This window comes from Caenorhabditis briggsae (assembly GCF_000004555.2).
Source record: "Caenorhabditis briggsae complete genome, chrIV, whole genome shotgun sequence".
Classification (NCBI taxonomy): Eukaryota; Metazoa; Nematoda; class Chromadorea; order Rhabditida; family Rhabditidae; genus Caenorhabditis; species Caenorhabditis briggsae.
The window spans coordinates 1,513,128-1,529,462 of record NC_013487.2 but is presented as its reverse complement, the minus strand read 5'-3'; the positions used below and the strand labels follow the sequence as shown (position 1 = coordinate 1,529,462).

Here is a 16,335-nt window from a genome sequence, read left to right as displayed (position 1 = left end):
TCGATATTTTGACCCCAAATTTTGGCAAAATGTTTTTTATAGTTTTCTTCAGTTTTCCCCAAAGTTTCAGACAGATTGGAACACTCTCCGAGTTCTCGCGGAGTTTTTTTTTCCTTTTTTGCCGACTCCCTGAAAAACCCGATAACAAAAAACATAATTCTGAACATTTTTAGAATAAAAAAAAATAAACTTTTTGGAACAGAAACAATTGAATCGTCGATTTTTGAAAATTCAGCGAAAAAATAAGGATTGAAAAATGACTGGATACCGTACAACGTAATAGAAGGGTCCCCCCATGGAAAACCTCGAAAAATGCGAAAAATGGGCTTTTCTCAGATTCTAGAAGATCTTGGACTTTCTGGACGTTCCATAAAACTGAAACTTTCCATTATTTAAAGAATTTTCAGTTTTGCCTGGAATTCAAAAACTTTGAACATGTAGGTATGGAATTTTCTGTTTCTTTTAAAAAATATGTTTCAAAGCTTCGATTTTAGAGGAGAATTTTATATAGAGAGTAATTACAATTCCAGATAACGCATATTTTTGGTTTTCTCATTATTAAAGAAATTCAATTGTAGTGCCATTAAAGACAGACCGATCGAGACAATTGTTGGCTTCAAAAAATGTAAACATTGTGGAACAGGGGAAACATTTGAATCGCCAATTTTTAGAAAAAGTTAATTTTCAAATTTAAAAAATGTTTTAAAATCTCAATTTTGGAGTTTTTAAGGTTTTAATTCTCAATCGGACATTTCTGGTTTTTTGCAAATTTTTTATTTCCAAGGATGCATTTTAGCAGGGCTGTGTACAGAAAACAGTTTTAGACATACCGTAAAAACAGTAATAGAAGGACCTCTAAACCATTATCTTTGAGCCAATTTATCTTGGTTCCTGTCAAAGATATCAAAAAAGTGTCCACGGATATATTGTTTATCATAATATCGCAGGCATTTTATCAGTTGATCACTTTTTGGTATCTTTGATATGAGCCAAGATAAATTAGCTCTAACTTGACAATGTGGGAGCCGTTCTATTACAGGGTTTTCTCCAAGTCTTTCAAGTACGCTTCACAAATCTTCGAAGCGAATTTCTCCTTTTCCTTAATTTTCCAAACTCTTCTTCTATTCGTTCTCCAATTAGATTCCCCCTTTTCTCCAGCTGCTCCTGCTTCTCTTCACATATGGTTCGACGCCAGAAGCAGAAGCTGTGGGCAGATGATGTTGGGGACACTCCAGATGAACGGAGATTTTGAATGGAACAGGCGAGAATATGAACGATGGGGAACTGAAGTAAATTGGGGACCTGATGAAATTGTGAAATTTTTGATTTGGTAAAAAAAACAGCTGAAAATAGTAACTTCAAAATTTTCAGTTTCAAAATGTAGACTTCTATAAACTACACCGTAGTTTTTGCTAATAGTTAGTACGGAAAATATTATTTTCTATAATTACAGTACCCAGTTACAGTTTGCTCTGTACTTTGTTCACTAAACTTGAAATAGTCGAATTTTCAATAATTAGCTTTTTACTGTAGGATTCTAAACATTTTGGAATTCAAAAAAAATCACGGTTTTTCTTTTTTCTCATATACTTCAATGAACAATAGGTTTTTGCGATTTATTGCAAAAAATGACAAGGAGCAAAATATAATACCTAAAAAGTTGCAATGTTTTTCTCAAAAGCTCATTTCTGGTTTTTTTTGTTGTTAAATATAATACAAGGACTGGCATCTTTCGCACCAGCTGCCCTCTCATTTCCTCCCCCTTTTGCGGCAAATTTGAAACAGAAGGATTTCCTCTTTTCCCCTTTTTTCATCGAGACTTTCATTGCGTACACCTGGATTCCCATACACTTTAAAAAGGAATGTTTTGGGAAAATCGGAATTCATAGTCGGTGAGAAAAATTCCAGGAAACATATCCATTGGAGAGATCCATAGGAGGGACTAACAATAAAATGTGTTTCAAAAATGTGGTTTAAAACAACATATCGTATACGCTCTAATCGAAGCCAAACCCAATCCGTCAATTTTGGGCTCAATTATCTCGGTTCCTGTGAGAGATATCAACAATTCGTCAATTGGTAAAATGTTTCTGATAAAATGATAAATATTTTGTAGGTTGATCGATTTTTGATATCATTTTTTTGAGATAACTGAGCTTGAAGATGATGGTTTGGGTTTTCTTTTATTAGTGCAATAATTATTCCTAAATCAATAAATGTACACCATCACGAAAAAAATGCATACTCAGCGTAACTCCAAAAAAAAACAGCGAGAAAATTATTAGTGCAGGTATCGGATGGGCTTCTGTTAGAGTGTTCACTTTTTTTGTTCCAGAATTTCAAAAATTATCCACAAACCTTCTCGAATACTGTTTTACGCTCATTATCTTATTACCCACACTCATTAACAAATCCTTCCGTCTTCCAAGCCTCATGTTCCTTTTCGGACCCAAAATGAGCAGATGATATGCTTGAGCCTTCTGTTGTGCACCTGGAACATCCCCAGTCTTTTCGAGACCACCTGCCCCCATCACTTTCCTTCCAATTGAAATGAGGATTAACCCATGTGCTACGTAATATTGGAAAATTGGAGGAAGGTACTGTTTCATGAGACTAAATATTAAAATTACTGTTCTAACTGGTAATCATTTTTGAAAGGAAACAAGGAAAATACTGTCGATTTATTGGTAAGTGGACAATTGAAACTTTGAAAAACGAGACTTTTAAGAGCCTATGACCCTCTAGGAGTTGAACTTACGGTCAAAATATTGTAGGCCCGCATTGTTACCAGCTGAACTACGCGGTCGCAGCTGCGAAACAAAATTACACCAATCCTGGTCTTGGCAAAATTGAGCAGATGATATTCTGGGACCTTCTGTTGTGCACCTGGAACATCTCTTCTGCGTCCCGTTACCCCCTTACCACCTGTCCCTTTTTTCCTTTCATGTCAAATTTATGAAGGATTAGAATATTGCATTATGTATACTGAAAAAATTATGGCTCCGAATATAAATTACTGTAGATCCTCTAACAAAAGCCCATCAAAAACGTCAACTTTGAACTCAAATATCTCCATTCCTGTAAGAGATATCAAAAATGTGTCAACTGATAAAATATAGGTGATAATATGATGAACAATTTATTAGTTAGTTACTTTTTTATATCTTCTACAAAAACCGAAATAATTGAGCTCAAAGTTGATGGTTCGGGTGGGCTCATATTAGAGGATGTACGGTGTTTTTGAAAATAAAGTCCATCGGTTGGAATCAATCCTGAAATTAAGACTCTGGTTTTCTAATGTAATTGCCTGGTGCATCTACCCTCGAACTCCTTCTAAAGGTTCCCTCTAACCACGCAACGACACTCCGCTATCCCGCTCGGCGCGCGCACAGTTTAAATTTAGTTTTTGAGGGATTGCGAGCTTGGATTTGGCTCGTAGTTTTTGAGAGACTCTTTTAAGGATTTCAAGTGAGTTTGCTTGAATTCTAAGCTTTTATTTGTTGTTTCTTTCTAACTTGTTCATAACAAACCGATTTTGTTACATTTCTTGTTGATTTTCTTCTATTTTATCACAGGAACCTGATACCCCGGACATACCGCGGGCAATTATGTCCTATTGAAACATGATTTTTTTGTAATAAAAATCATAATTCATTTATTAATATCCACAAAAAAAAAATACAAAAATAAGTTAATTAACTAAAAGTAATTAAAAGTAAAAGTAATTTATAATTTCAATTTCTCTAGATCTGCATCAACTGGATTCGCATTTGGATCAATGTTTTCTTGCTGAAAACTTGAATAATCACTATCCATAGGTGATTTTGGAATTACAAAAATTTCCCGGAAAAGTTGTGGCAGATCTTCGTCGGCTAGCTGATCACGCATCCACCGACAAGTGGTTGCTTTGAATATTTTGTCTGGAATTTTTTTTTGGAATTCAGAATTCACTGTGAGTTTTTAGGAATCAGCATAGTCTGTAATTTTCAAACAAACCAAAAATATAAAATCTGATTTTAAGAAAAACTCCCGTAAATTCTATAAAAGAAGCCCACCTACTTTGAGCTTAATTATCTGGCATAGTATACAAAACATCAAAAAGTCGTAAACAGATAAAATGTAGGTGATAGTACTATAAACATTTTATCAGTTGACCCATTTTTGATATCTCTCACAGGAACCGAGATAATTGAGCTCAGAGTTGACAGTTTGGGTTGGGCTCCCAATGGATCAAACACGTGCACTTTCAGCTCAATTATCTCGGTTACTATAAGAGATATTAAAAATTGATAAACTGATGAAATGTAGGTGATATTGTGATAAACATTTTATCAATTGACCCTTTTTTTGATTTCTTTCATAGGAACCGAGATATATAGACTCAAAGTTGAAATTTAAGAGCTCCTCTATTATAATGTTTACATGATTATCTCAGAACTGAATTTTCAGGGATTTTGAAAAACATAACAACTTACCAATCTTCTCCAAATGCTCCAAAATTTCACTAATCGCTGTCATCATCGCTTTCTCATGCTCCCGTTTCCTCATCTTCACTCGAAAAGCATTAAAAACATTTTCATAATGAAATTCCAAATCCTTGAATCCATTCCTCGGATGAACAACCACCTGTGCAATCATCATCCCCAAATCTTCGTCAGTCACAAAATTCAACTTGATCAAATTCGATAATTTCACCAAGTCTCTTGTCAAATCGTCTCCAAAAATTAGTTCCAAACATTCAGAATCGAGAGTTCGTCCATCCGAAAACATCCATCCTTTTGGAGACAATCCACGAGCTACACGGAGACAGAAGGCTTGGAACATTGTCGTTTTTAGAACTTCTGGGGGATTTTGACAGTCTTCCAGTAGTCGTGTGTCTCGTACAAATGAAATTATACTTGAAATTTCTCGATTCATTTCTGGAATTATTATGGTCCAAGCATCAAAACGTCTATCGACAGGATGCATGTCGTGCGCCTGGAAATTTTTGAATTTAATTATTTTTAAGGTTTTTTTAATCAGTTAAACTCATTGAGAAGAATTGAATGAAGCAAAGGTTATGTTTGTTCTTTTACGAAACATTGGAAACCGAAAAATAATTTAGAAAATTCAAAAATCGTTAACCTTTGAGCTCAATTATCTCGGTTCTTATGAGAGATATCAAAAATTTGTTAACTGATAAATTGTTTACCATAATGTCATCAATATTTTATTAGTTAACAAAATTTTGATATCTTTCATGAAAACTGAGATAATTGAGCTCAAAGTTGACAGTTTGGATGGGCTTCTATTAAATGTTTTTAACTTTGAGCTTAATTATCTCGGTTCATGTGAATGATATCAAAAAGTGGTCAATTAATAAAATGTTATTGATAATGTTATAAATATTTTATCAATTTACTGATTTTTGATATCTTTTATAGGAACTGAGATAAAAGAGTTTGAAAACAACTCACAATTTTTATCATTTCTGACTCCCCAAATTTCTCTAAACCTGTTTCAGTGAGCACACATTCCCTCATATGAACTTCGATAATCCAATGGGCTAACTGTAAAATAGTAAATATGTTTTTTTAGAAAAAAGTGTCTTACCTTCATAAAAAGAATCTTCTGTTCTCTGGTCATCTTGAGAACATCATCGACGGGCTCTGAAAATCAATGAATTAGAAGTTTCCAATTTTGAATTCCCGCCAAAATGGGAACTTCCAGAATCCGGGAATTCCAGTTTTTACGTTGAAAATCCAATTTCGATAGTTTTAGAAAACGTTGGATTTAGAAAACCCATTTTTCTGGCTCAAAATGCAAATCCAATTTTTGTGAAATTTCAAAATCAACCCCATTTTTTCGAATTTTCTCAAAAAACTTACTATCCATAGTCATCCCATAATCTAAACACTTTTGAAATCTGCATGCCTGACATTCAGTTCGATTTGTTGGATTAATTGAACATTTCGTTTTGCTCCTCTTTTTGCATCTCAATTTAAGACTATTCGGATGGTTGCGATGGAAGAATTTCTGGAATTCAAAATTGATTTAGAATTTTTTAAACAAGCAATGTTAATAAACTTCCAGTTTCAAAAACATCTTAAAATGAGCCGAACGTTTTCTTTCAGTTTCATTAAGTTTTTGCCATACATTTCAAGTTGAAATTTTCAAGCTCAATAGTCTCAATTTCTGTGAGAGATATCGAAAATTTGTCGACTGATAAAATTTTTGCCTTAAAATTTCCAACATTTCACTAGTTGACCATTTTTTGATATCGTTTACAAGAATTGAGATAATGCTGGGAAGACAGTTGAACAACTAAAAGCAAACATTTCTGCCCGTTTTCAGATGTTCTTGAAACTGGAAATGTATGTTTAATGTCATAAACTTCTAAGAGGAATTTCAAAATTTTAAGATTTCGCGGGATTTTCAAGAAATTGACAAATTTGAAAACTGACAGTATTATGCTTACCGTATTTCCTCCAATAGAAGCCCATCCATATAGTCAACTTTGAGCTCAATTATCTTGGATCCTATGAGAGATAGCAAAAATTTGTCAACTGATAAAATTTTGGTGATATTATGATAAAAATTTCATCGATTGACAATTTTTGATATCTTTCAGAGGAATCGAGATAATTGAGCTCAAAATTGACAGTTTGATTTCTAAACTTTGAATTACCTCCAAACATTCTCACCTTACACCCTTCACACGTTTTAACACCATAATTAATTCCAGTCGCATCAACTTCACAAATCAAACATAATCCCAAATTCAAAATTTTCTTTTTCACCGTTTTTTCAATAATCCGAGCTGAAAAGGTCGGACGAAATGGAGCTGTAGATGAGCTTGAAGACGCTGGAATTTTTGAATTTTTTGGAATGGCGGGAATTCAAAATTTCCTATAAACCCACCGATCGATTCTTGACTTTCTCCGGAATCACTCCACCGACTATCCAGCGATCTGGAGCTGGGAAACTCGTCGTAATACACATTTTGTTGGTATTCTTGATGCTGAAAATTCTAAATTAATTTCAAAAATTACAATTTGTACATACCGTAATCCGTTTTTTGTCTGAAAATGGATACATACCAAACGAAGGGAAAATGTGAAAGAAATCGATAAATTTGATGTTTCTGAAGAAAATTGAAAATTTGATCTACTAGAAGTTCGATGAATAGTTTTTGATCTACTACGCAAAAAAGGTTATTAGGTTTAAAACTTTGTTTTTTTCTAAATTTCAGCCAAATCTTTTTATCTGCTCCCTGGTGATTAGATACCATAATCCGAAATAGCAGCGAGATTTTGCCCCCACTTTCCGTTTTTCGAAATGTTGATTTTGAAGCCTTCTGGAGACGTTCCTTGATTTCATCACAGTGAAAAAAAGGGTGGTGGTACTTCTCCCCTGGGAAGAGAGGGCAAGGGCGAGAGGGGAGGAAAAAGCGATATTGTATGCGCCATCTCCACCGCCCTTAAATATAAAGTCGAAAGCAGATTTTAGCTTAATTTGTCCGAATGCCTTGAAACTTAAATGAAGAAAGGTCAAATAACGAAACATATTAAGTTTAAGGTTGGGAGTCTCGGTATGAAGGGCGCAAAGCGCTAAAGCTATATTACAAGATCGAAAAATTTTCAATTTCTGAAATTGTAAACTTGAAATTTCGATTTTCCGAGTTAGAATTTTTACTATTCTGTACTTCTGTGTCATGAATTTCCGGGGTTATCAAATTTCCGTATTTTAGAGATCTTAATTTATTTTCGAACTTCAGATTTCTGAATATCTGAATTTTGAAATTTCAGAAACGTTGATATTAAAAAGTTTCAAAATCAGGAATTTTGGAATTTGAGCCTCTCTTAATTCCTTTTTTAAAATCTTCAAGTTTCAGATATTTCGAGTTTCGGTTTTTCCGAAAAAAAAGAAGAAAAAACAAGCACGTTTCCTGAAATACTTATTGTATTGAACGATTTCCGAGTTCAATTTCCGAATTGTCGAACATCTAAAAAATCGAATTGTGGAGATTCTGATTCACTGAACTTGCCATTTTTCAAATTAAGATTTGAAGTATTCAGAAATTACCAGTTCTCGACTTTTAAGAATATGAGACTTTTTGAATTTTTATTCTTTCCGAATTTATGAACTTGAAGTTTTTATGAACTCTAAAAAATGCACAAATTTAGCAATTTGGAAATTCGGAGATTTTCGGAATTCAAAATTTCAAAATTTCACACTTTCAAAATTTCTAAACCCTCGGCTTAAAAATTTCGATTATAATTTTTTAAATTATATTTCTTTACCACAGTTTCATAGCTTAACGAAGACAATATATAAAAAGCTTTCTAGATATTTTTCCTGAGGAAGCCCCAGAAGGAGTTGAACTCATGAGCACACGATCAGGGGAGTACAACGTCGCTACCGGATGAGCAAAGCGGGCGCGAAAATGACTGTCGCAAAACCACGACGCGATTTTGTTCCCCAAACTGATCTCCAAACTTTTTGCTGTCTCTTAAACAAAACTATCATTTTCAATAATTAAGGGCTTTGCAAGCTGGAACAAAGAAGTTTAGTCCCGAAAGGGCGCCAACAGACTGTCAGTCAAGTTTACGAAAGTGAATAGTATTTCGCAATTTACTAAAACTACATTTTTTCAAGATTTGAACGTTGCGTGTGAAGCCAGGAGATTGTAGCCGCCGACAGGCGGCGGAAATCGACTGGTTATTTTATCAGTTGACAAGTTTTTGATACCTCCCACAGGAACCGTGATAATTTAGTTCAATCTAGACAGTTTTGCTTACTCTAAAACCAAGTTTTGCTTACCCTAAAACCTGTGTTAGAAGCCACCCAAACCGCCAACTTCGGGTTCAATTATCTCAGTTACTATCAGAGATAACAAAAATCTGTTCACTAATAAAATATTGATGTTGTTATGATAAACAGTTTATTAGTTGACAACTCGTTTGATATCTTTCACAGCAACCGAGATAATTGAGCTCAAAGTTTTCCGATTTTACATTAAGCTCAATTATCTCGGTTCCTAGAAGAGATATCAACAATCTGTCAACTGATAAAATATTTATCATAACATTATCATTATTTTATCAGTTGACCAATTTTTGATACCTCCCACAGGAACGGTGATAATTTAGTTCAAACTAGACAGTTCCTGCTTACCTTCAATGTTCCGAATTTAAACTTTATTTCAGATTTTTGACTTGTCTAGAAAATCATGAAATCACTTTGTTCCTGGTCTAGACTCCCACTGTCAGGTTGTATGATGTAGGGTTATATCACCTGATCCGGTCAGTATCCCACGATACGCAGGTCCCTGGGAACCCAAGGATGTATAAAAGGAAATTAGATTTTTGTTTCTATATTTGTCATTTTTCATTCCCCCAGCGTTTCTTAGTGTAAAATTGTTCCTTTACCAGAACTTCTAGCTACAACTTTGGCTTACCATGATGTCCCAAGACTCCCAAGATCCTTCGGACCTTCAGAAAATTCTGGCTCCAGTCTTCGCTGGCTTCAATCGTACCACTGAAGCAGCCGATGCTGATGGATCAATGAGCTTCATGCATCCACAGGGAGTCATCGTCCAAAAGGATACCACTTCGACTTTTGGGAAGGAAGGTGAGCAAATTTCGGATCAAACATTCGAACCTCTAGACATTCCAGCCCTCACCAATCTCTTCAAAACCTGGTACGACTTCACTGGACCCTACTATTTCAAGGTAAGCCTCTAAAAATGTTTTAAACTTCCAGAAAATCTCATAAAAATGACTTTCCAGCGCTCCAACGAGAAGTACAGCGGAGGCGGGGATTGGATTGTGGTCGAGGCAAAGATGGAGCTCGAGAAAGTTGATGGAAGCGGAGTGATCCTTCGTGGCGACGTCATGCACATTTGGAAGAAGGAAGACGACAAGTGGTTCATGTTCTATGAGCAATATCATGTTGATAAGGAGGAGTGATTTGATTTAATCTGTGTAATGAAGATTTGTTAATAAAAAAATTTTGTGTTTCAAAAAGTGTGTTTACATTAGCACAGATTGCAAATCCCCAATTGATTGAAATCGATTTGTTTTGGTAACATTCAAGGAGGGGGAATATGAAAAAAATTGCGAGATTCCGTTTCTATTCGACTTTCGAGGAGTTGAACTTGTGAACCTCACGCTGGAGATTCCGCGCCGCTACCAGCTACGGTGGCATAGCCCCCTCCGATGGCATTAAAGCAGTCCACCCAAACACTCAACTTTCAGCTCCATTATATAACTTCTTATGAGAGATATCAAAAATCTGTCAACTGATAAAATATAGCTGACTTTATGATAAACATTTAATGAAAAGGAGGAGTGATTTGATTTGATGTGCCTAATGAAGTATTGTTAAGCAGCAAGCTGGTGCGCCTTCGGCGCGATTCAATCTATTTTTTTAAAATGGTTCGTCGCTAGGTGTCTCACTTTTTCTAAAAGGGTCACGTAAATCTATATGTATTTTTCAAGTTTTTCAAAAGTTGACAGACGGACGCCTCTAGCGTTTTATTTATATGCAAAAAGTTTTCAATTGTTGAAATTTAGAAATAGTTTTTTTAATATGAAACCATCCTGTACCGTTTAATAAGAAATACGAAAACGGGGATTTATCAGTTGATTTTTGTCCATTTCCAATCACTTTGGAAATTTTCGAGTATTCGTAGAACAGAACTACATTGAAAATCATGTATTTTCATAATTTTTTTGGAAATTCCTAGTTTTTCAGCTATCTGTCGAAAGAAAAGGGGATCTTTCAGAAATCGGCAAATAGCTGAAAAACTAGGAATTTTCTTTAAATTCTGTAAATGCAAAGTTTTCAATGTAGACCTATTTTACACCCTCTAAAATTTTCACATCAATCGGAAACATGACCGCTGAGCTTCAGACTTCTGAAAATGGTCAAAATGACCCAAAATTGACTCTTAAACAAATTGTTGTATATATCATTGACGAATACTGTAGAACCCAATATCTGGGTCATTACCTAAAAATCCAATCGAGTTTGAGTTGGAAATTTTCTAGGTCATGACCTAGAAATACCTAATTTTCATAGTTTGTAGTCTACTGATAATCTTTAACCATTTTCCCACCAATCAGGTGCCAGTTTTTCCAGGTTCTCAGGCCATTGACGCAAGTTGAGGATCAGAAATTTTTAGATTTTTTTTGAGGGCGTGATCGAACGAAAACTCTTCTGGATCTTGCGAAAAGTGAAGACATTTGGGATCATTTGAGACATTTGAGACATTTGGGATCTGAAAAAAAAATCTAAAAAATTGGAATTTCGAATTATAAAAAGAAAACTCGTTTATTCAAAGAATTAGAAGGCAGTGACAAAAGCCGCTACTCGTAAGGATTTGGCAATGTTCCAATTGATAAAAAATTCCGATTAGAGCGCATTTGCATTTCTCAATATCGAATGTTGTGCTCGATTTGGACCCGTTGGATTTCTTCGCTGAATCTCTGAAAAAACTGGCAGTGGATTTTGAGTTTTTTTTCTGTTTTATGTAGTATTTCAAAGAGATAATGTTTTGGATTTTTGATTATAGAACTTTAAAGAAGATAAAAATGAGTAAGATTAAACATTCCTACCCTATGTCTCCGTTTCGCCGACTCTATCCTTTTCAGCAAATTCTGAATATCCATTTTTCGTTTTTCAACACTTCGATCCAACATTTCAAACTCCTCCAACATCATTCTAGGGACAAATTCAGGAGTTTTTCGAGAGAAATTGAAAATTGAAGCAGAAGACGTTGACGCCGAATTGAAGGTCCCAACAGGAAGAGACGAGGGGCGGAGCCTAATTGATGGGTCTGAATTTTTTTTTTGGAATTTCCTTTTTGAAACCTTAATTTTACCTCCTATGAATTTCATTGGAGATGGTTGCTCATCCTCTATGTCTTCTTCTTCTATCAAATTATCCAATGAGATTTCCGAAGAAATACAAGATGACGTGGATTTTGGAGAACCTTCTGGCGTTTTGGAAATTTTCCAATCTTCAATCTTGAGTTGGAAGTCTTGCTCCAACGAATGTTCGGATTCTATATTTGGCAAACCCTCTGTTTCTAGAAGTTTCCGAGAAATAGATTCTTCTGGAAGGTCTTCAGAACTTCTTTTTGAATTCTGACTGACGTCTTCTGAAATCGAGGAATCTTCTGGATCTTCTGGAGCTTTAGATAAAGCTTCACAGGGAAAGAAGGTGTTTTTAGTTTCAGTAGTTTTTGGCAGGAGAAGAGAATTGGAATTTTTAGAATTGGGTAGTTCCTGAAAATTGAAAAATTGGTTTTTTTTAAATTTGTAAATCTTTAAAATTCGAAAATCTACTGTAATATTTGAAATTCGATAAACTAGAGTGATATGTGAAATTAAAATTTACAGTTATCTTTGAAATTCATAAAACTACAGCAATTTTCGAAATTCAAAATCCTTTCTTTTTTTTGAAATTCAGACTACTATAGTAACCTTGCAGAATCCGAAATCTACAGTAATTTTCAAATTTTGAAAAACTACAGTAATCCTTGAAATTCAATTCAAATTCGAATTCGAAAAATTTCATTAATCTTTGAAATTCGAGAACTACAATAATCATTGGAACTCAAATCATACCGTAATCTTGAGAATCAATAATTACTGTAATCTCTAAAATCCAAAATCTACAGTAGTCATTAAAATTCAACAACTACTGTAATCTTCAATGTTCAAAGAACTACAGTAATATGTGAAATTAAAATTTACAGTACTCTTTTTAAAGGGCATAAAATATTTCAAACTGAAAATGTTTACAGTAATGTAGGAAATTCGAAAACCTACTGTGACTTCTGAAATCCGAAAAACTGCAAATTCAAAAATTAAAGTAATCTTTGAAATTAAAAAATCACAGTAATCTTTGAAGTTCGAAAGCTACAGTAATCTTTGAAATCGAAAAACTACAGTAACTTTTTTTAAAAACATGAAATATTTCAAACTTGAAAATTTCTGCTGTTTCCGAATCATTTCAAGATTAGAGTTAATTGAAGTTTTTTTAATACATTTCCCGACAGCATTTCTAAATTTGGAATTAATTTTCCCGGAATTTTTGGAAATTCAGTACTTTTTATTATGTTAGATAAAAAGTTCGGGACGATTTCGGATTCATTAAAGCATTCAAAATATTCCCCAAAAAATTAATAAATAGAAACAGAAAATTTATTTTTCTGATATTGAATGTTTTTACTCACCTTATTCCCATTTTCCTTCTTTTTCCCAGCAACAAATCCCGTTCCAAAATACACCAAAACGCCCAGAAAAATCAGTAAAATGAGCAATGTCAATATAAGAAACATAGTATTACAAATGGAGCAAAAACTCGGCTACAGGGGTCCGTCAACAGGAAATGGACCATCTGCTGACGGGAATTGTGTATGAACATGAAGAGCAAGATGATGCTCATATATGCATTTCGGAGCAGCAGATGGAGCCAAGGGGTAGGAGAAGAAGAAGGATGCGGGAATTTCAGGAAACGAAAAAGAAGGAGAAGAAGACAATTTTATTTCTCGAGAGGGAAAGAAAAAGGACAAGGGAGAGATATGGATGGGGATAGAGGGTCCCTAGGAGGAGAGAGAAGAGACGCAGAGAACAGAGGAAGGGTCATTTGTCAAATTGAAGGGGAGAAGCTGAATAATATTGAATTTACTTTTTTTTTCATTGTTAAAAATTGGAAATTTGAAACATTGATGTTCAGAAATTCCATTCCATAAAATGGGAAAGTTTAATTGACCGTGAATCTTGGGCCCCATAACTTTTAACTTTGAGCCAGTTTATCTCGGTTCCTGTCAAAGATACAAAAAAGTTGTCAACTGATAGATTGTTTATCATATTATCAAAAATATTTTATTAGTTGACACATTTTTGATAACTTGCATAGGAGCCGAGATAAATTGGCTCAATTCCTTTGTCGATCAGGACTATTTTTTGTAAAAAACGTTTTTTTTTTCTTTACACTTTGTTTCAAATACACTTTGAGTTTTTCTTTTTTTCTGAAAACTTGATAGATCTTTCTTGTTGGTTAGAGCTGACCAAAAATCAAAAATCTCTCGAAAAAACAACAAAAAATCATGTGATATCAGAGAATTGATTAGTTCAAAAGAAAATTTTTCCTCTTTCACTTTCTTTTTATCTCAAAAATGATGAATTTGGTTTTTTTAGTGTTATTGATAATTCATCTAAACAAGTCGAAAAATGTACTGTGAACAATTAATTTTTGGCACCTATGTTCACTTTGAGCTCCATTATCTTGGTTCTTATGAGAAGTATCAAAAATTTTTCAACTGATAAAATGTTGGTGATATTATAATAAATAATTTACTAGTTGAAAGATTGTTGTTATTTTTACGGGAAATGAGGAAAATCGGCTTGAAGTTAAGCTTCATTTAGAGCCGCCAGTAAGCCGCCACTGATTTGTAGCAGCCAAACTTTGAGCTCCGTTATCTCGGTTTCTGTAAGAGACATAAAAAAATGTTCAACTGATAAAATGTTGGTGATATTATGATAAGTAATTTACCAGTTAAAAGATTTTTGATATCTTTTACAGAAAATGAGATACATGGGCTCAAAGTTGACGGTTTGGATGGACATCTATTAGAGCAAATGCAGTAGGAGCCGAAATTTAGAAAATTGCTTATTTTTGAATTTTAAAATTTTCTCTTTATGTTTCTCATAATTCTCAGATTTTTTAAGCATTTTAAGAATTTAAGCTTCCTAGATTCTTAATTTCTTTAATATTTTAAATACAATTCTAGAATTTTCAGAATTTCGATTCCCAAAAAGATGAAAAACTTTCTCCAGCTCATTTTTGGAATTCTGCTAATTTTAAAAGGTGAAAAGTAAAGATCTTGCAGAGAAGTCAGTACTAAATGCGTTACAGTTTCCCCCTCTCCTATCGAAAACTCGAAACAGCACGAAATAATTGCAAGTCTCAACGATTTTCGCTCGAAATTTGCCAAAATTGCTCAAATCGCCAACATGTATCAATTAGTGAGTGTCCTAAATTACCCTCCAATTTACATACAATTTTATTTTCAGGAATACAGTAATCTCCGTGAGAATGAGGCTAAAAACTACACAAATTACTGTTCACTACCCAAAGATTTTCTCGAAAATCAACCGAATTACGAGCCAGTACCTGAACAGTTTGTGAAGAAATTTCTGGAATATTCAGAGGATCATTTGAAGGATTTGAACAAAACTGACCAATTTTTTGGGACCAAATATTATTTTTCGGATGTTCTAAGACCGCTGTACATGGAAGTTGGATGTGCGAAATCGGAAAAATCCTGTGCGCTGAAATTGAAAAACACGGCATCGAAAATTTTGGATGGTCAAGGGATTTCGGTTGATTATGTATGCATTTTTGGACCATAGTGAGTGAATTTTTGTCCATTTCCAACTTTCTAGCTCATCTAGAAGTCGAGATATAGCCGTCCAAAGTTTCGGGAGGTTAGAGACGCCAGACGACGAGACATACTGCGTCTCTAACCTCCTGAACGTTGATCGGCTCTATCTTGGCTCCTAGGTGAGCTGGAAAGATGGTTTTTTTTTCATTGAATTAAAGCGAATTTGTATGTTTTTTTAAGTACAATAGGAAAATTTCTCATTTCCTTGATGCCAAGATTCTGAATTTCAGCATGGAACCGGCGGACTTGGACCGGATCCATGGTCCACCTGGTAGCGCTTGTGTTTATGGAAAAGCTGAAAATGGAATTCTTTGTAAAAAAGCGACGGTGCTGGAAGCGATTGATTAATTTTAAATGTATGAATTTTATTTTTTCAGTTTCAAGATTTTTTGTATTTTTTGTGATAAATTTTTTAAATTCTAATTTGACTACAAATGATGATTCTAATGGATAAGAAATTCAAGTTTCCCAAAGACATGATTGAATAAACTTGGTGCTCATATTTTTCATAAATCTCTTTGTCATACACAGCCAGCAATGGGCTGGTGGTCTAGTCGGTCAGTGTTCCACGGTTCACTGGAAGGCAGCATCACTAGAACAGGGCTCGCCACTCATGCTGAGGATCAGACTGCGAACAATGGGGTTTTTGGTTGGTTTTTCCCCCCGTAAAAATCATTTTCCCTTTCAATGTACTGAGCCTCTACGCGGCGAAAGGGATCAACAGACGAGAGTCTGGCTAATCAGTACCAAAATTCTGAAATAAAATTTCAGTTTCATTTTGGTTTAAAATATGAAAAGAAGAGATTTTCTCCATTCCTTTTCTTTTTTGAACTTTAAAAATGGAATTTCGAAAAATTTTTTAAAAATCAATTGTCAAAACTTTTTGTGTGGTAGAT

The 16,335-nt window shown here is 34.3% G+C and overlaps 4 protein-coding genes across 4 annotated transcripts; 2 read left to right on the top strand and 2 right to left on the bottom strand.

Annotated features, from left to right (window-relative positions):
• Positions 1 to 2,339: 2,339 nt before the first annotated feature.
• On the bottom strand, positions 2,340 to 7,077 carry CBG13807 (the record flags this gene model as incomplete). The annotated part of the gene is made up of 8 exons (XM_045244837.1): positions 2,340 to 2,491; positions 4,476 to 4,977; positions 5,457 to 5,549; positions 5,593 to 5,648; positions 5,868 to 6,015; positions 6,684 to 6,844; positions 6,901 to 7,000; positions 7,045 to 7,077. 8 exons carry the CDS (start codon positions 7,075 to 7,077, stop codon positions 2,340 to 2,342), a joined length of 1,245 nt encoding a protein of 414 aa, XP_045095262.1.
• Positions 7,078 to 9,443: 2,366 nt separating this feature from the next.
• Positions 9,444 to 9,844, top strand: CBG13806 (the record flags this gene model as incomplete). The annotated part of the gene is made up of 2 exons (XM_045244836.1): positions 9,444 to 9,612; positions 9,771 to 9,844. 2 exons carry the CDS (start codon positions 9,444 to 9,446, stop codon positions 9,842 to 9,844), a joined length of 243 nt encoding a protein of 80 aa, XP_045095261.1.
• A 1,573-nt stretch (positions 9,845 to 11,417) lies between these two features.
• On the bottom strand, positions 11,418 to 13,330 carry CBG13805 (the record flags this gene model as incomplete). The annotated part of the gene is made up of 4 exons (XM_045244835.1): positions 11,418 to 11,471; positions 11,601 to 11,821; positions 11,867 to 12,272; positions 13,226 to 13,330. The coding sequence occupies 4 exons, from the start codon at positions 13,328 to 13,330 to the stop codon at positions 11,418 to 11,420; spliced, it is 786 nt and encodes a 261-aa protein (XP_045095260.1).
• A 1,483-nt stretch (positions 13,331 to 14,813) lies between these two features.
• On the top strand, positions 14,814 to 15,787 carry CBG26236 (the record flags this gene model as incomplete). The annotated part of the gene is made up of 4 exons (XM_045244833.1): positions 14,814 to 14,862; positions 14,911 to 15,020; positions 15,069 to 15,406; positions 15,670 to 15,787. 4 exons carry the CDS (start codon positions 14,814 to 14,816, stop codon positions 15,785 to 15,787), a joined length of 615 nt encoding a protein of 204 aa, XP_045099432.1.
• Positions 15,788 to 16,335: the final 548 nt, after the last annotated feature.